Below are 26,281 nucleotides of genomic sequence, written 5' to 3'. Positions count from 1 at the left end.
GTTGCTACTTTAGTTAATTACAATAGTAAAAATTTATAGGGATTTTTCTGAAATATTTGGATGCATTACAGCACATGGTGCCTATAGCCTTCTAATACTGTTTTCTTTCCCCAAAATGCAGAAGCACCAGGTTTTAATAATATCCTTTGTAATTTTATATTTAGGCACATGTGAAACTAAAAGCATTTGCTTTTACTTTTAAAACTCTGTCATGCTTATGGTATTTCTGATGGATGTGCATAGATGCGCTCTGTGAAAGTTTTGGGCATTGTATTTTTCATCACTTATTATTTATACTGTTTGTAGTTTTTTCAACAGTCATATAACTATACCTTTGTTAGATGATTTATATGGTTAAATTAAATTAAAAGTGATGCACATAATAAGAAATTTAAAAAATAGTCCCGTAGTTTTCAGTAGAGCACAAGAATGCATTTTACATGTAGTTTCATCTGAAATCTAATGTGGATTTTTGCAAATGTTTTCCTTCAGTGTTTTCTTAAATGGAAAGTTATGAAGTATTCATTTCAAAAACTATCTTTGCTTTGACATACAGCATACTAAATAACAAATTTAGAAGACACTAAGCACCACATGCTGTGGTGTACAGCATAGAAAATGTTTTAGAACATTAAACATTCTGAATGTTAGAAATAGAATGGAAGTATAAAGTTCTGAGTACCTTACAATGATGTCAGTGCCACCAGTTATCTGGTATTATAGAACCCTCATTCTCTAACGGTGAGGATCATTCCCAGATCTTTAAGGGCAAGAGCTGCCTGGGTTGGGTCAGCATTCAGATATCCATGACAGTTGCTTGTGCCTTCACAGGTATCCCAGCATTTTTATATCAATATACCCCTCTCTGTGGGGAGTGGTAACATGACTGGCATCGCTGTGGAGGCCCAGTGCCTTCCCTTTCTCAAATGCATGCCTCCATGCAGTTGCACAATGATGGCTTCTGCCATTAGGGTGCTTGAAACACCACACTCTTGCACCCAGGTCATGTAACCTTCCTCCAAAGGATCACTACAGCATGCACCCTCCATCTAAGATGAGCATATCCATAAAGTGCCTGAGCAGCTAACTGAGCTCTGGTCACCTGGGCTGCACTCAGGGCCTGATCGTTCTACTCCACTAAGCTGGCTCTTTAGTCATATATTTTAGATGCAGAACACACAGTTACTACCCAACTTCCTGTACTTTTTGGAAGTTATGACAACCCTTTCCCTGGCTGATAGAACTTACATTTCAAGTATCCACCTGGAAAGTGTGTTGCTAAATTAACAGTGCTGGATGTCTATTGCTCAGTAAATCGGACAACTTTGTAACTGGCAGACAGAATGAATCTTACCTTTTCTTCACATCCAATTATTTTAAAAGGACATTCAATCATTTCCCATTGACAGTTTTTCTTGTGCTCCTGTAAAAAATGAAAACATTATTTAGTGCATCAAGTTCTTAAAGTGGCTTGGACCTATTAGTATCTCAAAAAGACAATATTAATTAACCCTAGAAGTTTATATAAGCACTTTTCACATTTTTAGCAACTGTAAATTGGAGTGTCTTGTTTTATCCAGTACCAAGAGCACCTAGTTTTGAGGACTATGTTCTGCACATGCAAATTAGATTTCCTATACAGGCTGCATTGTAGAATAACTGAGGTTATAAACCTGAAGTGAGTGTATAAACATTCTACCCACAAGTTGAAACAAATATCGCTAATACAGTAAACTGAATTCCTTGTAATACTGCTTAATAATGTAAGAAATCACTGACCCATACTCTCTTCCTGGTCTGTATAATTAAATCAAAAATTAACACAGATAATTGCAGATCAAAACAAGAATCCTCTAAATACATCCTTCTGTCATAACTGGAAAACTGAGACTGGACTGAAGCTTGTTATTGTGTAGCTCCCACTGCAGCCTTATCAACTTTCCATAATCTCATTCCAATACAAAAACTATACCCCCTAATTAGGGGAAAAATAAGAAGAAGATCCAATCTATGGGGTACCACTAAGCTAAAGCAGTTAATAAGGGCTTGTGATAAACCATGGTCACAATGGAGAAAGGATTAAAGCAAATTAAATAAATTATCAGAATTTGAAACATTCCGCTATGAATGATACCAAACATGTTGCTTAAATAGACCCAATACATTCTGGCAAAAATAATGTTTTGGGACAAAAAAAAGGTGTGTCTTAAACCTCGCCAGGTAGAATGCTGAACAAGCAGATAAGCCTAAAACTGCTATCTCAAAACCAATGGCTCCTCTACATAAAATTTTAAGATAACCCTAACTTCAGTTTCAGAGCTATTCAATTAACTCAAGTTAAAGAACTTAAGTAACTAGTCAACTCTTACAGTCCTGAGCACCTATCGTCCATCCAGTGATTCTAAAACTAGGTAGCCAGATCCTTACTAAACTACTAGCTCACATATGCAGTCTGATCCTCAGTATAAAAAAAAAATCCATGTATTATAGGTGTCACATATATTCTCCAGTCTAGCTTTACTCCTGACCAAATGTGGTCTTATGACTCCAGCCTTCTTTTCTGCACAATTAAAAGTAACATGATGTTGCTTACAAATTAGACGGGCACAGTACATGATGCACTCCCTTGAATAAAATTAAATGATAGCACCTTACATTGGGTGGTGAACTCTGTATAACTACAAGAAATTATTATTGAGTCAAACCTTGTTCAAAACATTATGCATAAAAAAAAAGCCAAAGATGAGACTTCTTCACAGGGCAGATCAAAGGTTCATAAGTTAGTTTTAAGCTTACAGAAAAACATTGAGCTACATCACCCAGTACTGATGGGAGATGGGCAATGATCAAGTGTCAAAAATTTAATATATATATATATATATATATTTTCGATAACTTTAGCATCACTTCCACTTGCATATAGGTAATATCCCAGTTAGATATGATAGATCACAAGTTCCTTCACTCTACTCACTGTCATATAAATTCCTGAGAGGTGATTTCTGCCTAGCCATCTGTGATATGAATGGCCAGCACTATTTGAACTCCTTTGCCTAAATACCCCAGTTGAAAATTTGCAAACACCTATTCAGTCAGGCAAACTGGTGTTAAAAGTTGCTAAGACAGTATTCTGCTTGTTATGCAAAGGTAGCCTGTTCCATACATGGAGAATATCATGCCATATGGTGATGTTGATTTGGTGGTTTAGGTATCTAGAGCAGGTGCTTGTTTCACCCCTGGTACTATTTCTTCAGCCATCAGGCAAATGTAATATAACATAAGAGACCAATGTGGGATGTCTAAAAAAGGAGATACATTTTGTTTCTTACTTTGTACGTCTGTGAAAGAAGCATGATGAAACTATTAGCTCAAACACTAATTTTTCCAGGCTGGCATAGTGGTGCACCATGTAACACTGCTGCCTCAAAACTTTTGGTTCTCTAGGTCAATTCCCTTGCACTTTTGCTTTACATTCTTCATGTCCTGCTTGTGTCAGTGTGGGTTTTCAAAGGATGCTTATTTCCTCCCAGATCTAAAAGATATTAGGTCGGCTGGCAATAGGTGATTATGTGGGGTGTGTGCGCACATATCAGAGAATGGAAAAATGTATTCATGTAGTCAACTGTTCAAAGTCTGGGCTACCTGCCTAGCACTGATCCCTATATAATAAGGTGAGCATTCATCCTAGGTGAATTTCATTAGTCTTACTTTATAGGATGACCATCACAAAACACAATTTTTTCCAGTTCCAATTAAGATTTTTAGAAGGAATATCCTTTAAGAGTTCCAATTCATTTGCTTCAGAAACTCCTCTGAGGCAGGTGTGATGTGGCCCCATTTGCTATAAATGTGCATTCTGAATTTTCTTACTAATATACTTTGAGTTGGAATGATAAGTGTGGCACAGCTGTTTCATGCAAAATGAAACTGCTTTGGTTTTTAATGAATTTGGTACACGAAAAATCACTGGATTGTAATGCTCATGATGCAAAAATTGTGCAGCAATGTAGGTATTGTTTTAAAGTGACTGTTTCATTAAGAAATAGTGGTATGAAAGGAATGCAGAGCAAACATTACTAAGTAAAATATGGGCTTCTGGAGGTTTGACCAACTTCTTTTACTTTCTTATCTCCATCTTCCTGTAGCTGTCCCACACATCACAGATAAGGGATATGATTTGAGTAAATTACAAGAGAAATGTGTATCATTCTTTCAACAACACAAACTGTTTTGATTTTGCCTACTTTAACATACTGCCTTACTGTCCAGTTTTGCCTTCAACAATCATTTACAAAATTCTGGTTTAACCAAAGAATATTTGATGCTATACACCTGCCAATGTTTCTGGTTTAACCAAAGAATATTTGTTATACAGCTGCCAGTATCATTAACATGATGGAAAGAATTGCAGGGACTTACCTTTAAATTTCGGAGATTACCTCTCCATGTACAATTACTGAAAGGGCATTCTGCAGGCAAGTTCAACAGCTCTTTTTTAATTGCATTGTCCCGGAAGCACTGGAAACAGTGGAAAAGATAGCTGATTAGTTTCCAATTATATTTACATTGTCACTTTTTCTTTTCACGTTCTCTTCTTAAGCTTAAAATGATTTATTCAGTACTAGTTGTTGCACCCTGTGGCCAGTTACACAACACCATCAGCTGTAATACGTTTAGTCTTTTAACAGTGCTAGTCTTTTGTAGAATTGGTAAAATTTCTCCCTGTGAAACTAACAAGTTCTGGTTTCTGTGTTTGGCAGTGAAAAATGTGGCCTAGAGCACCACATCCCTTCTTTGCTTAACAAAATGAGCAGCAGAAAAGAAGGTATGGGAAATAGCTGGAGTAGAAGAAGGGACTTCTCTATTCCCATTACTTTAAATCTGGAATAGGCAACAAGTCAGGGGTTTGAACTAACATGGCATTTCCCAAAGGCTTTTTGTAAGAAAGACTGAGCTGTCTAGGTTGGCTGGCGTGACAACTGCTGTGAAATAGTAATGCTGCTAAATGTTGAATAACAGTGAACATTGGGATGAAAAACATCTTAAATGAAGTCACACAGAAGATAGTGTCAGTGAAGGGCATTGATGGAGACCATGATTAAGTATTAGTATGGATATTGGTCTGACAAAATGGGCAGTCAGAAAGTAATGTGCTTGGCCAGAAATGAACCCTGTGTGAATTAGCAGCTGTGGGAGGGGGTAACTGAAGGCAACAGGGTGCTGAAATGACCTGGGATTTTTGATCCCAGAAGGAGCACAGTGAAATGGCAGTGGCAGTGGCAAACAGAATGCCGGAGTGCATCCTCAAGAAGATGTCCTCCAAAAGTAAAGCTTTGTGTCTGTAGTGCTCTGTTCAGAACACACTTGGAGTACTCTGTGCAGCTGTAGAGGCCATAAGAGGAGATGGACATTTATGGATGTAACCAGACTAAAGACAAGAAGAGGTATGACACAATCATGCTGGGGATATATGAAGGGGCAAGATTAAAAGGATGGACAGAAGGGGAGGAGAAGGCACAGACAGCAGATTGTGGGGACCAACTACGACCTGAATCTGTGAAAGTAAGTTTTCATGGAGAGGGCTGTGGGCTCATGGTCTAGACTGCATAAATGGACAGTGCAGAAGGAGTCCGTACAGGCATTCTGGAGGGCAAGGGGCAAGTGCAGAAAGCAGGAAGGAAAAAGTAAGGATGGAGGGATACCAAGATGTAAATTAATGTGCAAGGAGAGCTCATTGAAAAATGGTAGTACCGAATTCATGGCATGAAATCAGTGTGTCACTGGAGGAAAAAATTAATTCTGGCACCTTTAACTTGTTAATCTGCATTTGGAGTAACTAGTTCAATTGAGAAGGGATGCAGATCACCCCTGAACCATTGTAAACAAGGTGATGACCTTGGTCACAGCGGACAGGCTGCATTGACATTTTCCACAGTTTACACATTTGTGTGTAAGCATGCATAGTAATGATTTAGCTGTAGATAAGATGTTCTTCATTCCACATTGCTGCAGTCCTAACACTTGGGGTAGTCCGCTGTCCCAGTCGGCCCGAATACCAAAGTATATGGCTGACGTCGGTCAAGGCGCATTAGTCTGACGTCAGGACGTCAGGGTACTAATGCGCATGACCGACGTCATATCCTCAGTCTTTTTTGCCGCATGGTCCGATGCAGAAGCAGTTTTGCGAGTGCAGGTTGGCGTTCTGAAATTTTCTGAAGTCGGAGTTTCAGACCGAATCAAAGTTGGCTAAGTACCCGTTGGGAATATTTTGGTTTTTCTTGCCTCAGTATTTAACCGGATGTCAGAAAAAGTGAATAACTGTATTTCTTGTGGGAAACAGATACCTCATAGGGATTACCATACCTTGTGTATACCTTGTTTAGGGCCTGAGCACGACGTTGTTGGATGTCGCTCTTGTGCTAGATTTAACAAACGCACTATAAAGAGAAGATTAGACTGTGCCAGGTTAGTTTTTGGGAAGCGTTGTAATTATAAAATGCCGCCGGATGCTCCGCCTGCTTCGGCCCAAAAGCGCAAGGACAAAGCAGCAAAGCCTAGGTTGGAAGAACCGTCAGTCCCGGACGCCGGTTCTTTAGAAGGCTCAGTGGAGCCGGAGGTTCTGCCAGAAGTTTCTTTGGAGTCTCAGGAGAGACTTTACTGTTACAGGATGTGTCCTCTCAGGAGGTAGGCCAGGCTGAAGGGGCTTCTCAGGTGGCTGTACTCCCCTCTCTTCCTAAGGTGGTTAGGCCCTCCCCTTCTGTTTCCAAGGCTTCTTTGAGAGGCAGGCCAGGTTTGACTTCAGTGGGGGTCTCTCCTAGTTCTTCAGGATCTTTGCCTAAGAAACATATGCTTAAAATGGCAGAAGATTTGATTACTATGATTAGAGGTTCTATGCCCCTCCTGATAAGAGGCCTAGGGTGGAACCTGAGCTTGAGAGTTTTGAGCAGTGTTCGGAGGCTTCTGAGTCTTCGGCTGAAGACTTGCAGGAGTATCCTCCTTATTCTGATTCTGATGTGGATGATTCTACGCCTTCGGCTTCTCCTCCTGAGGATTTTTCTTTTTCAGAGACTCTTCATTCCATGAGGGAGCATTTTAAATGGGAAGGTCAAGATTTCTCTGATTCCAGGAAGAGGCTTAGGGAATTTTTGTTTTTACCCCAGCATAGGCCTTTAGCTATACCTCCTGTTCTGGATGTGGTAGAAGATGTTTTTGCAGAGGCTTCCCTGAACCCTGATTCTTTGCCTCCTGCCCCAGTTAAACCAGATAGGTATTATAGGGTGCCTGAAGCTCATAAGTATCTTTTAAGAGTCCTAGGGCAGACCCGGAAACTGTTTCTCAGGGGCCTAAAGGTGTTAAGGCTTCTGTTGTTAAAAATCCTGTTCCTCCTGATAAAGAGGCAAGGGCTTTGGATAGATGGGGAAAGAAGGTGTATACTTCTTCCACTTTAGCCATGAGGGCTTTGAATTGCCAGTTTCACATGTTAAAATATCAAAATTATCTCCTTTCACAATTGAAGTCTAAGGTGGATGCTCTGGCGGAAGGTATTGAGTGTAAAGAGTTGCAGGATTTAGTTCATGTGTCTGAACAGGTGGGTAAGCATTCCTTGCAATGTGGTTTTGATGCTGTGCAGGCCTCTTCGAGGGTGGCTGCCACTGGTTCTGTTCTTCGTAGGCATGCCTGGCTGAGGGATCAGAACTTAGCTGAGCATGTTAAGACAAGGATTTTGGATGCTCCGTTACAGTCTGACGTGTTGTTTGGTTCGCCTGTGGAAGCAGTTTTAAAGAAAATGGAGGACAAGGCTAAGTCTATGCAGACTGTTAAAGATTTTTTGCAGGTTCAGCCTCCGAAGTTTAGTAGAAATTGGCCTACTAAGGGATGGACATATCCTGCTTATGATTCCCAGTCTAGGGGTAGGTCTAGACGTGGTAGGGGCAGAGCTCAAGGTTCTTTTAGGCCTAGAACAGGGAGTTCACCTGCTCAGTCTTCTGGTGAGGGCAGGGGTCAGTCCTTTCGTAAACAGACCCAATGACCTGCCTTTTCAGCTGCCAGTGCTTTCTCGTCTGGCAGCACCTTTGGGAGGAAGGCTGGCACTTTTCAAAGAAAATTGGAATTTTAATTACCCAAGACAGATGGGTATTGGATATCATTCACCACGGTTACAGGTTTTATTTCCATACCTTGCCTCCTTTCAAAGGCATGCCAGACATTCCTCCTCTACAAAGAAGAGAGGCTCACAAGCAAATTTCTCTGTTACTCCAAATAGGGGCCATTCAGCCGGTTCCTGTGCCAGAAAGGGGCCTAGGATTTTATTCTCGCCTGTTCCTAGTACCAAAGAAGGGGAACACGTGGAGACCAATTTTGGATTTATCTATCCTCAACACTTATCTGGACATTCCAAAGTTCAAAATGTTGACGTTACAACAGCTTTTACCTCTGCTGGGCAAAGATCACTGGATGGTAACTTTAGATCTCAAGGAGGCTTACCTTCATGTACCTATCAGACTGAGTTGCAAGAAGTATCTGCGTTTCCGAGCTGGGAATTCCCATTATCAGTTCTCTGCATTGCTTATCTACTGCGCCCAGAGTATTCACAAAAGTTCTGGCTCCAGTGATAGCTTACTTCAGGCTAAAAGGAATACAAATCTATCCTTACTTGGACGACTGCCTGATTCTGGCTCAAGAAAAGGAAGACCTTTTACAGCATTTGGAATATGTGATAGCAGTGCTAAGATGCCTGGGGTATTCTGTGAACGAAATAAAGTCCAGTCTAGTACCCTCTCAAGACATGTGCTTTCTGGGTGTGAGACTGAATACAGCAACCCAGATGGCCTTTTAACCCCGGACAAACAAAAGAATCTTTCCCTTTACTTCCATCAACTATCTCTTCAGTCCGGGCTGACTGCAAGGACAGTCCTTCAAGCCTTAGGGTTCATGGCATCTTGTATTCTGGTGCTTCCCAATGCCAAACTGCATATGAGGAAGCTGCAATGGTATCTCAAAAATGTATGGACACAGCACTGCCAGGATTTGGACACTGTCATTCAAATAATACCTTGCATTCAAAAGGAATTTTTGTGGTGGGCTCAGGAATGTCACCTAAACAAGGGACTCTCTGTGACCCGGCCAGAGGCGAGTCAGATTCTAATGACAGATGCCTCAGACATAGCTTGGGGAGCTCATCTGAATGGAAAGTGGATACAAGACAAGTGGCCTGCCAGACTACAGCATCTACATATCAACATGAAGGAGATGTTAGCAGTCCAGTTTGCATTAATGGCTTTCAAGGAGTTACTTCTTCCAGGTCAGGTGTTGATTCTAACAGACAACACAACTGTCATGTGGTACATCAACAAACAAGGGGGAACACATTCTTACCCTCTATGCAGGCAAGCAATGATTTTATGGGAGACTGCGCTCAGCTTGCAACTAACTCTTCAGGCAAGGTTTCTGCCGGGAAGACAGAACTCCTTGGCAGAGGTGTTAAGCAGACAAATCATGGATCCCCACGAGTGGAAACTGGATCCTCATGTATTTCGAAAGTTGACAGTGTCATGGGGAACTCCAGACATAGAGCTGTTCGCTTCTCGACTAAACCACCAGCTGCCAAAGTTTTGCACAAAAGGTTTCATCACACAGCTTGGAAAGTGGATGCTCTTTCTTTCAGTTGGAAAAATCTTCATGTGTATGCCTTTCCACCTCTGCCTCTTCTCCCAAAGGTACTCCTAAAGGTCAGACAAGACAAGCCAAGGATGATTTTAATAGCTCCAGATTGGCCTCGACAACACTGGTACCCATTACTGAGGAGTCTGGTAAGGAAGCCTCCATGGCCTTTACCTTTGATTCCGCACCTGTTGTCTCAGAGGGACGGTCATCTACTCAATGTCAAGCTTCACTCTCTTCATCTAACAGCCTGGCATATTCTGTTTTGAAAGACAGCAGGTCTCAACTTCCTCAACAAGTTTTAAATGTGATTATGGAAGCCAGAAGGCCTAGTACAAGGAAAGTGTACGCAGACAAATGGAAGAGATTTTTATTTTGGAGTGCAGCAAAGAATTTGGAGGTTTCTGAGCCTAATTTGAGTGTGGCTCTTCAATATCTTACTGAGTTATTGGACAAAGGTTTGTCTTTCTCTTCCATTAAGATTCATGCTGCAGCAATTTCAGCTCACTATGATTGTGACCCACCATTGTTTTCTCATCCTTTGTTCAAGCAATTTCTTAGAGGGGCAAAGAATATAAGACCCCCACGTAGAGCTCCTACTCCTGCTTGGGATCTCAATTTTGTGTTGGAGAAACTTACTCTACAACCTTTTGAGCCTCTTGGCTTCTGCTGAATTGAAATACTTGTCATGGAAGACTGCTTTTTGTTGGCCATTACTTCTGCAAGAAGGGTTTCTGAATTGCAGGCCCTTATGGCGGTTGAGCCTTTTTTTGATTTTCCATAAGGATAGGGTATCATTACGTACTAATCCTTCCTTTATGCCTAAGGTGGTTTCTAGTGTGGCTTTAAACCAAACTATTCATTTGCCTACTTTCTATGCAGATCCCCAAAATAAGGGGGAAAAGATTTTGCACACTTTAGATGTACACAGGCAGTTGCGTTATTATTTAAGCAGGACTAAGGATTTTAGGCAGTCTCAGCAGTTGTTTGTTTCTTTTGCTTTGAGTTCTCAGGGCAAGCCTGTTTCAAAACAAACTATTTCTAAGTGGATTGGGTTTTGCATTGCATTTTGTTATTCCCATCATGGCAAGGAGATTCCAGCTGGGATTAGGCCTCATTCCACTAGGGCTACTGCTACTTCAACAGCATTTCTAAGGGGGGTGGCAACTAAGGATATTTTGGAGGCAGCTACTTGGAGTTCAGTGCATACTTTCTGTAAGCATTACCACCTTCCTCTCTACTCTAAATCTAGGGCTGGTTTTGCCACAGCTATTTTGCAAGGCATGTTGACAGCTCCTGCTTCTTTATGATTTGCCAGCCTCCCTTACCTCTGCTTTGGGATTCTACCCAAGTGTTAGGACTGCAGCAATGTGGAATGAAGAACATAGTACAGTTTTGTACCTACCATAAATGTAGATGTTCGAAGATCCACATTGCTGCAGTCCAATTTACACTCCCTCCTTCCCCTCTGTGTTTAGGGATGGTTGTGTGGGTGGGGTTATACTCTTGTAAATTTGTATATATTGTACATATATTTGGTGCAGGAGTGTTTGGTGTTTTTTGGTTTTGGCCTTATCTTTTTAGGGTCTTCTGACATCTGGGGCAAGAAAAGACTGAGGATATGACGTCGGTCATGCGCATTAGTACCCTGACGTCAGACTAATGCGCCTTGACCGACGTCAGCCATATACTTTGGTATTCGGGCCGACTGGGACAGCGGACTACCCCAAGTGTTAGGACTGCAGCAATGTGGATCTTCGAACATCTACATTTATGGTAGGTACAAAACTGTACTTTTTCACCATTCTGAAATCTGGTGATATTGACAATTATAATCATCACTAGGAAGAAGTCATTTTCATACAATTAAAATGTCTGAATAATCTAGCATATGGTTAACAGATATGCTTACCTGTTGTAGAGAAGATACTTGTATATAGGAGTTCATTTTGTGTTCCTTTTGACAGTCTGGGCATTCTGCATTTCCTTTGCTGAAAGAGTAAAGCATGGTTTTGCTATTTTTGTTATATTATTCACCTTTCATTGCAGATTATTGGGCTCACAGTATTTGTGCGCTCTCTTTGGACACCAGGACAAATGATTCCTAACTCTATGCCACTATTCATTTGTTTATAGTTTAAGAACTGTTTGGAGTGGATCACAACAAAGCTTACAAAAACAAGTTTTTAATTTCCCTGGTGTGATTAATTCTTCTGTTGTGAAATTACAAGAAATACACTTGCATTTGTTTCAGTTTTGAACACTGCAGTACAACGGGAATACACTGCAATTATTTTATTTGTTTTTGATTCTTGTCTTATTTTCCCATGCTTTGTTTCTTTGCTGATCTGCCAGTTGCAAAAATAAAAGCTGTTAACAGTGGACTGAATTACGTTCATAAAAATCTACATGGAGCATTCAGCTAGAATGACTAACTTTGTTCTAGTTTGATTTCTAAAAAAAAAAAAAAAAAAAAAATCCCACTCCCATGATGCATGTTTGGGACAAATAAGTTCTTCATATAATTTAAAGGATTGAAATACAGTTCCTGAACTTTAGTATGGCCCATAGTAAAGAAAGTAAAACATTGCATTAACTAATTCATTCATGCATTCATAATGTATTTGTTTAGTTGCTCTGTGATGAATACTTGAGACATGTTCTACCATGACCTGGGACATAATATAATATAGACATACATAACTGTATGAGTCTAGTAAACAAACAAATAGCATCTAACTGGAAACACATAATAAAAATGTTTACAATGTTACTAAGTGAAGAAAATGGATGCTCTTTGGGAAAATGTACTATAACTCCCTGACAGAAAACTAAACACACACTTGCCAAACCTGTGTGTGACATTTGAATAAAAGCAATTTTGCAGGGTGGTAAACCCCATGCAACCCCCCCCCCTCTACTTAGACACTAAGTCTATGGTTGTATCTACTGAAAAAGAGAACCCCCCCCCACCCAGTATGGAAACAAAACAGCTTGCAGTTCCACAGAACTGACCTGTATCAAAACATTCTGGGACTGGTGAGTTTGAGACGATGTAATTGGTCAGATAGTGTATAGTGAATTACCATTTTTTGAAAGGTAAATTTTCCAAAGGAACCAGTCTATGCAATAACAGTCAACAAAACATTGTAAAACTATTAAAGAGTACTTTGAGAGTATATTGTTCATTATAATCAACCACTATCTTCAAATGTTGACATTGGCAGGTGTATTACACACTCTTTGAAAATTTGTCGGTGTTACAAGACTGTTCATTCAGGCAAGCAAGGCATTCCACTTGCATGTTACAGTCTTTCTAAATGCCCCCACTGTTGATGTGAATGTGGGTCACCAAACAGTAAGGGCTTATTAGTTAGGATCGGAGTGGGCTGCTAAATTCAACATTTATGCTTGGAAAAGGCAATGCATCAAGGCCAGTAGCTTAACAGAGAGTATATTAATTAGCAAACAGGTTTCTGCAGGGTGAGGTAACCATTTAGCCCTTTACAGGGATATGCAGTGACATTTCATAGCCTAATAGATTTTAACCGTTGTCCATAGTAACTGCATATTTCCTGGAGAATGAAAAGCTAGCAATGACTGTGTATTATAGTTTAGTAGCAAAAAAAAAAAAAAACACTTCTCCAGTAATTCTCTTTAAGGAAGAATGCACTTAATTGGATTAAACTTTGCCTTTTTGGTTAGAGTTGTGGAAAAATTATTGGAGAATTGTTTTGGTTATTGAGTTTTCATTGGTATTTTTTGAGTTCAATATTAGTGTATGCTGGCTTTTAAAAGCTGTTATGCATTACAGGGTGATTGGGATTGGCCAGTTGCATCCCACAATACTTTTGCTCAGGACAGTTGCCCCTCTTGCCCCACCCCAGCTATGTTACTGCTCTGGAGATAAAAACATTTACTGTAGTTATAGTCTTCTATCTAGAATCAGGTAATTACAAAGTTTACAGCATGCTTTAAAACTTTTGTCTACAATAACATCCTTGTAAAGCTCAGCCGAGGAACTGAGATTAAACAAAATACCTAGGTATTTAAAACTGGGCACTGACCTGCATTACCAGTATGTCTTCAATGTCTTTAAAAACTTGGGGCTTAATCTGCATCAGTTTATGATATGTATCAGTTAACATGATTGTTGACTTTGTTGGGCTCAGCAGAAATTTACTTTATATGATTCAAGTGCAATCATTGTTAAAGTATTCTTCTAGACTGTTCTGAACTTGTGCAATGGATTTTAACTCCTTTACAAGCAAAAGGCCATCAGCATATAGGATAATGTGCTGCTTTGGTAAGTCAACTAGTGTGAGCCAACAGACTGAAAGATTGTTTCATCAACTTTCCCTCTACATCTGAAGTTAGGTGCTTCTGAAGTCACTGTAATTAGGTATACAGGGGTATGAGGATAGGGTGGGTGCAGCCCATCTGCAGAAAAGCATAAGATCTTCCACTTTGTAAGAACCAAACTTGTTGAAACAGTCTTTTGACAAGTTGGCTCTTATGAAACTGGACCACATCCCAGCTGGTAGTCCATTAATGAGTGAGATGATGCTATGACCTTACTTTGTAAAGTATGTAATCTTTTGAAAGAAACATATATGCTAGCCGCAAACTCTGTGCACTCAGGGTATAGAGTCTTTGCCCCACTTCAGCCCTCTTAATTGTACTTATTATGATATTGCAGCACCTTGGATTATGGGCAAGTTATTTTCATATGTACAGGCCTCTCTTGTAGGAGTTAATAGTATGTCTGTCACATATGGGTATTGGGGAAGTTATTTCAGACAAATGTATTTTGCAAGAAGTTTGCTTCCAGGAATCTAGCTAGAAACAGATGGCTTGCATACATGTAATGCATTCATGCCCAGTGCACCTATTTGTCAGTGTAGATGTTGGTGATCTGTCTTATTTCTGGTTGACACATTTTTAGATATATTACGTAGCACCTGCTGTATGCCTAAACCACTGGGAACAGAGGACCGTATGAAAGAAGGTGCACAGGTAAAGGCAACAAGTACTTAGATGCTTCCGACTGCTTTCCGTTTGCCTGTGGATAAAGTTTCATTCACTGGACTCTCACTTCTCCAGATATAGCAGTGGAGGAGTTTAGTGCTCTTTTTCTTAGCAGAACGGTATGGGTGTTGCACTAAGATATATGTACGCCAGGACTCAGTACTTAGAGGTATCATCCTTCAGGCAAGCCTTTTGGCTCTAACAACTCCACCCACAAATAAGCTGTGCCTCAGTGTCCTCCTCCTACTTTCCTGTTTTTATAGTATTGAGCTGATGAAAATATTGAGATACTTTTGTCCATTTCAGATGATTCTAGAATTTCTTATGCTTTGAGGTTAACCCTCAGTTTATTTATCTACAGTAGCAAACTCAACATTGTCTTCATTGGTCACATCTTGTGACTTACTCATTTATGGCTTAAGCATTATATGTACAAGAACAATTTAAGTCATTCCCTCAAGAAGGAGATACAGAAAGTTCCTTCACCTGGAATTTGAACTTACCATAACTAGTCTTACCAGAGTACACTGTTAATATCAGTATCTGTCCTTTAAATGCTGCAGTGCAACTCCTACCCTGGTCTAACTCCAATTACCAAATTAGAATTATAACCTGATGGCTGCAGCCAGACAATGCTTGCAACCACAACATTGGTTAACATAACTGGCATCCTTTCCTTTGATAACTCTCCTTATCGAGACAAAGTTTCCTGATCAATATATAGAAGTTTGTGATGGTTTTGTACTTGTTAGAGGCTTCATCTGTCCATCTTGAGCAGATGGTAAGATCAGTTCTTTCAGACCCTGTGGAAGTTAGAAGCACTCACAAGGATATGGTGTACAATTGGCACAGCTAAAAGAACACGTTACTTCTGTATTTGAATAGTATACCTTTTAAGCATATGTACACTTAACTTGCTTGTTTTTTTTTTACCTTCCGTCACAGTACTGATATTATTTTTATTCTTACTTAGACTATAAGAGTGTGTTAGTGAAATGTATAACATGTATTTTTAATTTTGTGCTTGGATCTGAGATTGTATTAACATTTGTATCTGTACATTATATATGGATTGTACTGTTATTTGTAAATGTGAAGCTTTTTTTCCCGGGGTCTCCACTGAAAAAGAACATTTTGTCCAGTCAGACATTCCCAGTAAACAAATGAAAAATAAAATAAAAAATAATTAATCTTAATTTCGTTTTATCCAAGTTCCCATTGGCATCGACCATGTCAGATCCTGTCATCACTGAGACAGCTAATGCTGGTCACAAGCATTTTTGTCAAGATCAGTTGGAAGGTCCATAATAAAATACAGTCTTTATTTATTTGACATTTGTTTACCGGGAAAGTCTGACTTGGAACCAGACAGTTTTCAGCGGTGGCCCGGGAAGAAATCCTCCAGACACATGTCTTTGTAATGTGGAAGGAAACCAGAGCAGCTGGAGGAAACTCACACGAACACAGGGAGGGCATGCAGACTCTGCACAGAAGGCACCCCAGCCAAGAATTGAACCGGAGAAGCAGTTGCTGTGAGATGACCATGTAAACTGCTGCACCACTGCTGTGTCATCTAATTCCAGACCACACCTTATGTCTGCTGGATGCCCTGTGATTAGGTTTTATGCTCGTTCCCTTTATTTAAGGCTAAGAAAGAAGGTTCACCAGTAGTGAATCTACAGACCCAGTTCACTGTAACAAAAGAGAGAATGGAAGAAACCATTCCTGTGTAAAAGTTTCAGTCCGAATGATGAATAGGGCTTTACCCTTGTGGAACTCTTGAAGACAATAGAGGAAGAAAACTGACTTCCACCAATCCAGTCTTCATTACAGCACAGATAAAAAAGTTTGAGAACCTCTCAAGCACAGTACCTGAATCTTTCTTCACTCTGAGTTGAAACATTTAAAGACATCCTGCAGGCTATCTGTCTTTTTCTACTACCAAACATGGCAGAAAAAGTATTTTTGCTATTCCAAAAAAAAAAAAAAAACACCTCTTATTGGTAGAGAAACCACAACAAGATTTCATGATCACAGTTTCTGTTTTGCAGAAGAGTCTGTCCCATTTCCCAGCTTGTATATGGAGGGCATGACTCTGTTCTTCCATAGCAAGTGTATATGTCCATGGCCTTCACATGTGCTGTGAGAGGACTGAAGTTTATGTTAAGATGTTGCCAATGCAGTATCCTTTACATGGTGGCAGAGGTCTTATAGGGGCTGTTTGACAATAAAAAAAAACAGTTTTTCTCAAACAATATAGGTACTTTGGCTTCTAACGCAAGCTTCCACATGGCTAGGAATGCATGCAGCACAGTCAATGCACTGAAAAAGTTGTAAACCTCTGCATCACTGTTTGCCATTGCAACAACTAACACATTTTGCAGCCTGCATTAAAACAGTTTTGACCAATGTTGTTTCCTGGGGTCAGTTGCTGTTTTGCTTGAAAAGCAACAAAATGATTTAATGGGTTGAAGGTAAAAAGGCAAAATCCTTGAGCTGTTTCTGTTTCTTTCCAACTGCTACAACAACCTTACCTGCAGAGAAGAATAACTAAAGACTGACTTAGTTCACGCATTCACTGGAGGTCCAGTCTTAGTTGTTTCAGCAGAATGTAGATAAATGGCAGAAAGTTGAACACTGGCACTATAAAAGCACTTCTCCACTCCCAGCAAGCTGGAAGATGAAGTTTCTCCTGACTCCCTTCACAACAAGATCCATTCTCAATGGGAGGAAGTTAAAGCCACACATTTCCCACCATGAACTAATCTTCAGAGATATCCACAGTGTCATATGTGTCTGTAAGAATTATGGACAGGCACTTCATAGAGTTTGTGCCTGTACCCACATCACCCTTCTTTCTGTATAATCTTCCATATCAGAAAGCCTTTTCATGGAAGGAAAGGTAGCACTTACAGAAGAAAATGTGATCTAGGTAGTTCCAAAACACTATGAATAAAGGCAACTCTATACTTTTTTTTGTTCACTGTGTCCCATACCTCTCAAAATCTAGCTATAGGATGTTGCACCTTTTGAAATTGTCTATCAGTTCCATCCTCTCCTTATAAATAGTTAAAGCTGTTCTGAATTCAAAGGCAAATATTTGCCCACTACTCTCACCTTTTTACTTGTAATCCTGGTACATGACTGGCTTTTCTGTCCCACTCTGTATTATGATAAATGCCATCCTTCTTTTGGGTTCACCTGTAAAGAGTCCATCTTGCACTGCTACAGAAAATCAGTTTTGTACTGTCCTCTGATTTCTCCTACATCCTAAATCACCAGTGAGTACCTTTTTTACAGCAGCTCTTAATAGTTAGGCATTGTACTCGAGCATCAAATAAATCACTTAAAAAAAACATTCTTAATTTATCATTCTGTTAGAGCAATCTTATGCTGGAAATATCAAATTCACCATTTAGGTCAGGAGCACCAATCATTTTCAAAAACTGAATTACCATTTTCTTGATATGAAAATCTTATTTTTAAGTATAATTTATGGTCACTCCCATGATTTTATTATTTTCTAGTACATCTATATACTTACAAAATTAAAACAGATTCTAGGTATGGGACATTTACCAAAGGAAACTGGCAGTATTATAAGTAGTAATATAAGAATGAGCAGTCTGGGTTGAAATGCCAAATTCCATAAAAATTCTGCCTTTTCTCAATGCTTATTTTCCCAGAAAATGGAAAATAAATGTTCCTGCTTATTATTTATTGGTCATTGGTAAGTTCTGTATTTTCCATTTGTTTAAAGATTACTTATTTATTACCATTACATTTGGATTACTTTTCCCCAATTTTATGATGCTAGTCAATCCTGGACAGGCTACTTTGTTTTATCTTTGTGCTATGTAATGTTAATCTTTGCTACTGTCATTTTGCTCTTTTACTTTAGTTATTAATTTGGATATATCAGCTAGGCATGTACTGTTAGCTTCTTCATGTGTGCCATTACTCCCAAATTTCTTAGATGCTATATGTTACCTAGACACCTAACGCCATCCTTTTTTATGATTGATTTTGATTAATAACCAGTACCTAAGGCACTCATTTCACAAGAGCAGTATGGTTTCTAGCCTGGAATGCAATACTGAAGCATTTTTTTTGTCCTTTCATGGATATATAAGGAGTTGTGGGTGTGCACAAGTGCTGTCTACCTGTGTTTTGAGGATGTGGAGAAAGCCTATGACCATGTACCCAGGAATGTCTTGTGGTAGGTGATACAGCAGTGCAGGGTCCTGGGACAGCCACTTTAATCCCTGTATATGCACAGTCAGAGTTGTACTGACCTTCTTGGTGGTGTCACATGTTCACAGTGGGGGCAGGAGTCAAACTTCAGCATGACCATAAAGTATTTAAATCAGAGAGTGTCAGCAAATGGAATTGACTGCAAAACTGGATAAGATAGAGTAGAATAAATGAATGTTTTATAAGAGCATCAGACAAATGGAAATAGTTTGAAGGAAAAGGGACAGCTAGGTGTAGAGTACCAGTTGCATCCATGCTGACTACATTCAGCATCAGCCTTCTGTTAGCTTTAGTATGCCATTATGTATATAAATAAAAATGGGGGTAGTGCTGGTATATAGAATTACATGTACTGGTTTTCAGGTAAAAATACAAGAGCTATAAAATGCATCTGCCTGTGCATAAGTGAACTTGATTAGCACAGCTGTAGAAATATCCCAGGTGGCTGTCATCATTTTAACTAATGCTGCTGTTGTCTTTTCCATGCTACAGAGTGATGAAGAGTGGACTGCAGTCCCCATGACATAAATGTGACTGGTGGGTTCAGGTGTTGGAAGAGCTGGCTAGAGCAGGATGGAAAAAAGAAGACTGTCAGCTCACTCATGTCAGAGGAATGGTTAGATCCCATTACTCAAATGCTACCTGTTAGATGAGCATGCATTGGTTTGAGTGTGCAAGTGTACCACTTGGAACAGCCTCCCATGCAGTAGCCAGATACATGTGTGCCCACTTGGCACAGCCTTCCATGCACTAGTCAGGCATGAGTGTCCACTTGGCACAGCCTTCCATGCAGTAGTCAAGCATAAGTGTGTCCACTTAGTTCAGTCTTCCATGCAGTAGCCAGGCATGAGTGTGTCCACTTGGCACAGCATTCCATGCAATAGCTAGGTACAAGTGTGTCCACTTGGTGCAGCCTTCCATGCAGTAGCCAGACATGAATGTGTCCACTTGGCACAACCTTCCATGCAGTAGCCAGACATGAGTGTGTCCATGTGCCACAACCTTTCATGCAGTTGCCAGACATGAGTGTGTTTACTTGGCACAGCCTTCCATGCAGTAACCAGGCATGAGTGTGTGGCTTGAAAGGACAAAGTAACAAAAAGACCATGCCTTTGCTGGAGGTGTGCTGCTAGAACACCAGATAGAATACAAGTAAATACTTTACAAAACTCAAACCCGACAATAAAATGATTCATAAACCAATATGTAAAAATACATTTTTATTAATACAGACAGTATGGTGATGCAAAACTATGTTAAAATATTAAATGATAATATATTGAATGTGATATTAGGTCTAGAGAGTTAAATAGCAAAATAACAGTCAAAGCTATTAAATACAAAATTAGTATGATATGATCTGACAGCAGCCGTTGTCATCTTTGTTCTTCACCCGTCCTGTTTATCTTGTCGTATCAAGGGCCAGGGGTTCTCATTCTGTTTAAAACAATGCTAAATCTTAGAAACTGCTGAGCTAGCTGTAAATGATAAAATATGGTGAGCAGAGCCTAGAAATATTTGCATTGGTGGTAGACAGTTTAATAGGGCTGCCATTTGATAAAAAAATAATGCATCATGTTTGACAGTATGTAGATACATAAGAGAAATTTGGGAAGTGCCGTTTATGGGTATGAATTCAGATAAGAAGTATGCATTTATTTTCACTGCCAGCTGATTGATGTAAGCTGATTTGGGTGAGTCTATCTGACAAAATGGACCTTCAGCAGTACCTTCTATAACTTTGTGTGAGTTAGTTATATTAGAGAGGATGGTGTAGGAAGATCTTCACCTTGTACAGATAGTGAGAGGGGCTTAACATCTACATAAAAACATTGATAGTGCTCCATTTGATTGGCTAGCCCTAACTGAATGCACTGCATTCATTTTAATGGATATTCAGTCACTTGATCACAGTTTAACGGACTGAAGCCCATTTGGTTATAATTAGCTAACCTTACGGAGTGTCATTAGTATTTGTATGTAGTTTATCAACCTGAAAGCTGGTTATATTAGAAATGGGGTTCAGGGGCTCTCCCTCTGCTTGAGGAATGTGGAGGCTTTCACCTGCACATTAATATTGATAAAGTTCCATTTGACTGTCTTGATGAAACAAGCTTTGATCAGTCAGTTATCAATGAAGCCATTCACATCTCTTATGGCTAGGTGCATCTTCTTTTTAATTAGTTTTGTGTGGCACAGCTGCATAATGAGTGGCACTGTCACCTCATAGCAAGAAGTTCACTGGTTTGATTCTCATCTGGGGTGAATTATCTGTGTAACCTATATGTCATTCCTGTGTCCATGTGTTTTTTTCTGGGTACTTTGCTTTCTGCCCACCTCATAAAGTCATGCAGTAGATGGACTGGCAAATCTAAATTGTTCCTAGGTATGTGTGGGGTACAGATGAAAGGCTTAGAAATCTACTTCTGTTCTCTAATTGCCTAGTAAACTTCAATTATTTACTAGGGACTATAGGAGTCAGATGAGACTCTTAAGCATGGATGAATGGAATATATCAATGGAATAAAGTATATGTGCTAAGTATTCCAAGTCCATGGCCTAACACGGCCTGGTCTTCACAAACAGCATTTGCAGTTTTTTTTTGCAATTCTTATTGATTAGTGTTTCATTTGCATGTATTGCAACATCAGATATAGCTAATGCACATTTTAATTCTTCACTTCCAAAGCACATGTTTTGTAGTGAAGGAGGGCCACCTGTTCAGACACTTGTTGAACACTTGGTGTCACCTGTCAACAGCTGTAACTTCAGCTGCTGTAGCCTCAAACAGTTTTAAGTTTCCAGATATAAGCCAGATCAAATAATGGGAAACTTTATCAATGGCCTTTCTAAGGGTTCAGATGTCCAGGCATAATCCATACTTCAGAACTGGGAGTCTGGAGACCCATATTTTAATTATTCAAAGCCATTTCTTACCTCCCTATATTATTACCCTGAACAAGCCTGTTTATTAAACTGTCTCATCAATAACTGCAAGCAGATACTAATATAAATTATTGAATTGTTAATGTTTCCCAAAGTTTTTGTTTCTTTTACTGTGCTAATTAAACTTTTCTGTTATAACTTCCTGCCTCATGTGAGGAATATTTAATCAATAATGTATAAGTTAGTGATCTTTATTCACTAATCCCATGCCACTAAAACAAAAACTATCTGAAAGAAGACAAAATGTGTTGCTGAAAGCATTACTACATTCTTGTTTGTTTTCCCCATGTAAGAGGGGCTGCACCCCATTATGTAATATAAACAACTTTGATGTCACTGCACCCCAGGGAAAAGGGAAATTGCCCTGTTGCAGTGACCTTATGTCAGCATCCACAGCAATCACACATGCAATCATGAATTAACACAGACTTTGTGGTAAAATGAAACAGTTTTTCCATTTTCAACAAATCGGTTCTCTCTCACTCTAAAAACACATTTATGCTGCTGGGTCTCTACAAATGCAAGGAGTGTTGAAACTGACTGTGGGTCAGTGACGTGCTTTTAGTTGGCTCTTTATCTAATAGTGGGTATGTATAGTTCTGTTTAATGCCATTAATAACTGATGAATAATTACTGCTCTTGAAAATAAACCACAAAGTTACAAGTAAGTAAATTAGGGGAAATACAGCAAAAACACACCCATACAACCGTTGTGTCATTCTTCACACATTTATTTTTTTGACAAAAGTGTAAAACAGACTATTTGCTTCATCTTATGAAGTACACAGTGTGTGTTAATGTTTTTGGTAGCTCTGGAATGCATCATTCTACAGCTTAGAAACACTACTCAGTGGAGGATGGTGAAGAAAATCTTTATATTCTGAATCACTGCATTATTTCAATAGCATGTAGCATTTACAAAATATACAGCAAAAGCTGAGGCAATATTTACTGAAATGGGTGACTGCAAACAAAGTTCTGCTAAAGAAGGAAAAGGAGAAACCCTCTCCATCTGGGTATAATATATTTATTATCTATGTATACAATACACATTTCATTGACTGTTTCTGTGACCTCTGTATAAAAGGACCCTTTGGCATAATTCTGAACTGCATACCCCTTTAAACATATATAGGAATATCACCTTCTAGTGTGTGAATTTGCATTGTTAGAAGACCACTGACAGTTTGTCCTCAAAATAAGTTTCTTGACCTATTTTAATATACTCTTGACCTATTTTAATATACTAGAAAGTTCTGTGAAATGAGTACACTGTAAACATGGTTTTCCTTGCCTGACCTGTCATCCAGCATGCAGGTTTATAATCTTCCCACCACTAAAAAAAAAGGTTGCTGCATAGTTTTATTCTGTCCTGTGTTCTGCTCATGATAATGTCAGCATTGTTACAGATTTCATCAGCTGTCATTGTGTGTAATACAACACATACTTTATTATTGGTACCACTGCAATACCTTTACTCACTTCCCTGCTTCTTGTATTATGTAACCTCTGCTTATTGCATGGCTATACATGCAATATTGTGATAATGTTTATTTTCTATTTCTGTTTGACCTTATCATACATGTATGGAATTATTAAGACACCAGCATTATATATTGGGTAATCAATTAGCAAGCTAATCTCTCATCAATATTTGGTGACATACCTGAGCTTGTCAGTGGTCTCCTTGGCCATAAGCTTAGTAAAAACCTATGAATCTCTAGGCAGCCTTACTGAACTATAACTAGAGGTAAGTTGTTAATAATGCAGTGTTGTTGTATACTGTCAACATCTTACTAACAATAATATTAATAAAATACTGTTGTTTCATACTGCCACCATCAGGGTAACAATAGTATTAATAACACACTGTTGTTGCATACAGCTACCATCATAGTAACAAATTATTATTAATTGTTGCATCCTGCCACCATCACAGTAACAGTAGTATTAATAATACACTGTTATATATAGCTACCATCACAGTAACAAAATATTAATAATTCATTGTTGTTGCATACTGCTACCATTGCAGTAACAATGGTACTAATAATACACTGCTGTAGCATACTGCCAGCATCTTACTAATAATAGAACTAATAATACACTGTTATTGCAGATTGTCACTACAGTGAGGGTAGTAATAACAATACATTGTTGCTGTACTATTCTCATACCTGATCAATGTTTTGTAGCAATGCAGACAGAACCTGTGTCCACATGGTATGTTCTGCACTGGTTCCCACAGCAGACGTCCGCAAATCCCACAACAGTACTTCTGCTCATAAGAACTGAAGGATTCGACCCCATATCCTACATAAGCCTCTTCCTCCTTCTCATTGTCCTCAGTGTTTTTAATGTGTGTGGTTTGAGCCTTGTAGGTGGAAAGGCTGAACTGATGATGAACTTCACCTTCTGAAACGTAAAGCAAACTCATTGCACAATTGGAGTGCAAGCAGGATTTCCAGCAGCAGAAAGAGTGGTGACGATACTCCTAAAGAAAGAAATAGGAGAACTAGGATTTAGTTTCCTGTACAGTCTTCCGCTTGCAGAATATGAAACAGGCAGGCTTACATGAAACGGGTTTTACCACACACACGTTGAAGTGGGAAAGGCCCAGTTAATGACTAGTTCTGTTTTTAGCAAACAGATCAGGGAGATTCCTGACATCTGTTTTGCAAGTTTCATATTAGCAAACGGTTTATGTAAGCAGCATTGATTACCCTGCTAATAAGATGCCTTCTGAACGAATCCAGCAATGTTATTAACTGTAGAATTAATATGGGTAAGTTTTAAATTTGAATTGTCTGGTTGCTAGAGATGACTGAATTTCTCTTTCAAGGAAAAAATATGTATCTTTGGCTGCAAACCAGATGAACACCTATTGTAAGTAAGGAAACATGCCAGCTGTGACAACATTTCTATTTCTCTCATTTTGTAATCAATGGAGACGGTATATTTCTAAATAAAAGACTAGGTACCTACTTATTTTGATAGACTGTCTCTAATATTACAAGGGACCTAGGCATGCTAATGCCTAGACTATCAATGTGGGTTTGGATACTATTCAAGAAAACTCTGGCACCACAGACTGGAACTCTATTTTCAGATTATTTTTCCTTCCTTTAGCTTCTCCGTTTTTGTTTCTTTTTTATTTTTTTTAGTGTGTTACACACAGTAGTAAAGTCCAGTGCTGTGACTTTCTGGAGCTGGTGGGTCAGTCACAACCAGATCAACTCTCTTGTCAGTATATTTCAAAGGGTGAAGGGTTTGATTCCTGCAATATCTTTTCTTCTGCTGTGTGACTCAGTAAGCCACGTCACCAGAGAATGCTCCTGAGTCACTTCTGAAAAGAGTCACTTGTGCCTAGTTGGTTTACTGAATTCAGTACAAATGAATAAAAATGTATTTGTGCAGTAAAATGCAACATTGCTCTTATAATCCTCCTAGTAGCATCATAGAGTACAGTATAAAATAATATTCATCGCGGGACAGAAAATTACTTACTGTGCAGATGGATGTATGATTTCCAGTCAGTTTAGTGTACACACTTAGCGGTAATCCAGTCCCAGAGAGGCCTGTGTTGCCCAGCTTGCAGTGTGAGTCTGTCTCTCTTTCTCTGCTGAACTTTGAATGATTGCTCTTTGTATATAACGTCATTCTGTAGGGGAAGTACTGAGTTGAATACACTTCCTTAATGAGTTCTTTGAAGGACAGTGGTATTTTTTTCTCAAATGTGCTGGAAATTTGTACAGGGAATGTGGGTGCTTTGTGAATATCATTCTAAAATATTTAGAAAAATAAAACAAAGTAGGTGGAAGTATTACATTTATGAACAGTATTTGAGTTCATTACTTTGTACGGGTTGAAAAAAGAGTTTTGATTTTTCTTGGGAAACAATGAGATTGTTCAGTTAAGCTTTTGTAATGCAAGCTTGCACTGTTGGCAATGAAAACATAAGCCTACCATCATCAGTGCAGGCTGTGAGTGAAGTCACAGCATGCGTATCTCTCAACTTTCCAGATTTTTGCTTCATATTTTTGGGATGTTCCTTATAAAGCTTGCAGTTTTCTGGCAAATCATTGAATATTGAAGTCACACAGACTTCATATCCTTCAGAAAAATGCTTGCCAACACAAATCCCTTTATTCTAGCAACTTTCTAAGTTTATATGAGCAATATTTAAAATACGTCCCTATTTTTGGGCCTTTGTCTCCCCATTATGTCAGGCGTTGTCCAGATTTCTTGTTCTAAGATGTTGAGAGGTATCAGCATGGATAAACATAACTTAATGATATACTTTTCTGCTGTGACCCCCATCTATTTCTTTCTTTCTTACTTACAAACTGGTTATTGTCCTTTTCAATTTACATTCTATTAGTATTGTATACTG

At 39.1% G+C, this 26,281-nt stretch overlaps 1 protein-coding gene across 1 annotated transcript in view; it reads right to left on the bottom strand.

Moving 5' to 3' along the window:
- The window catches only part of LOC122811400 (TNF receptor-associated factor 1-like), a 36,701-nt gene extending 11,198 nt beyond the window's left edge, over positions 1–25,503 (bottom strand). Inside the window, exons 1-5 of the mRNA XM_044083224.1 lie at positions 25,396–25,503; positions 24,066–24,382; positions 11,573–11,651; positions 4,420–4,518; positions 1,355–1,423 (exon numbers count right to left, since the gene is read on the bottom strand). Of these exons, the coding sequence (XP_043939159.1) occupies positions 1,355–1,423; positions 4,420–4,518; positions 11,573–11,651; positions 24,066–24,325 (507 nt within the window). The 5' untranslated portion in view covers positions 24,326–24,382; positions 25,396–25,503. The remainder of the gene's footprint in view (positions 1–1,354; positions 1,424–4,419; positions 4,519–11,572; positions 11,652–24,065; positions 24,383–25,395) is intronic.
- Between the last annotated feature and the right edge of the window lie 778 nt (positions 25,504–26,281).

The sequence above is a fragment of the Protopterus annectens genome, chromosome 9.part0 (assembly GCF_019279795.1).
Source record: "Protopterus annectens isolate FY-2018-M chromosome 9.part0, PAN1.0, whole genome shotgun sequence".
NCBI classification, from domain to species: Eukaryota; Metazoa; Chordata; order Ceratodontiformes; family Protopteridae; genus Protopterus; species Protopterus annectens.
This window is presented reverse-complemented; position numbering and strand designations above follow the sequence as displayed.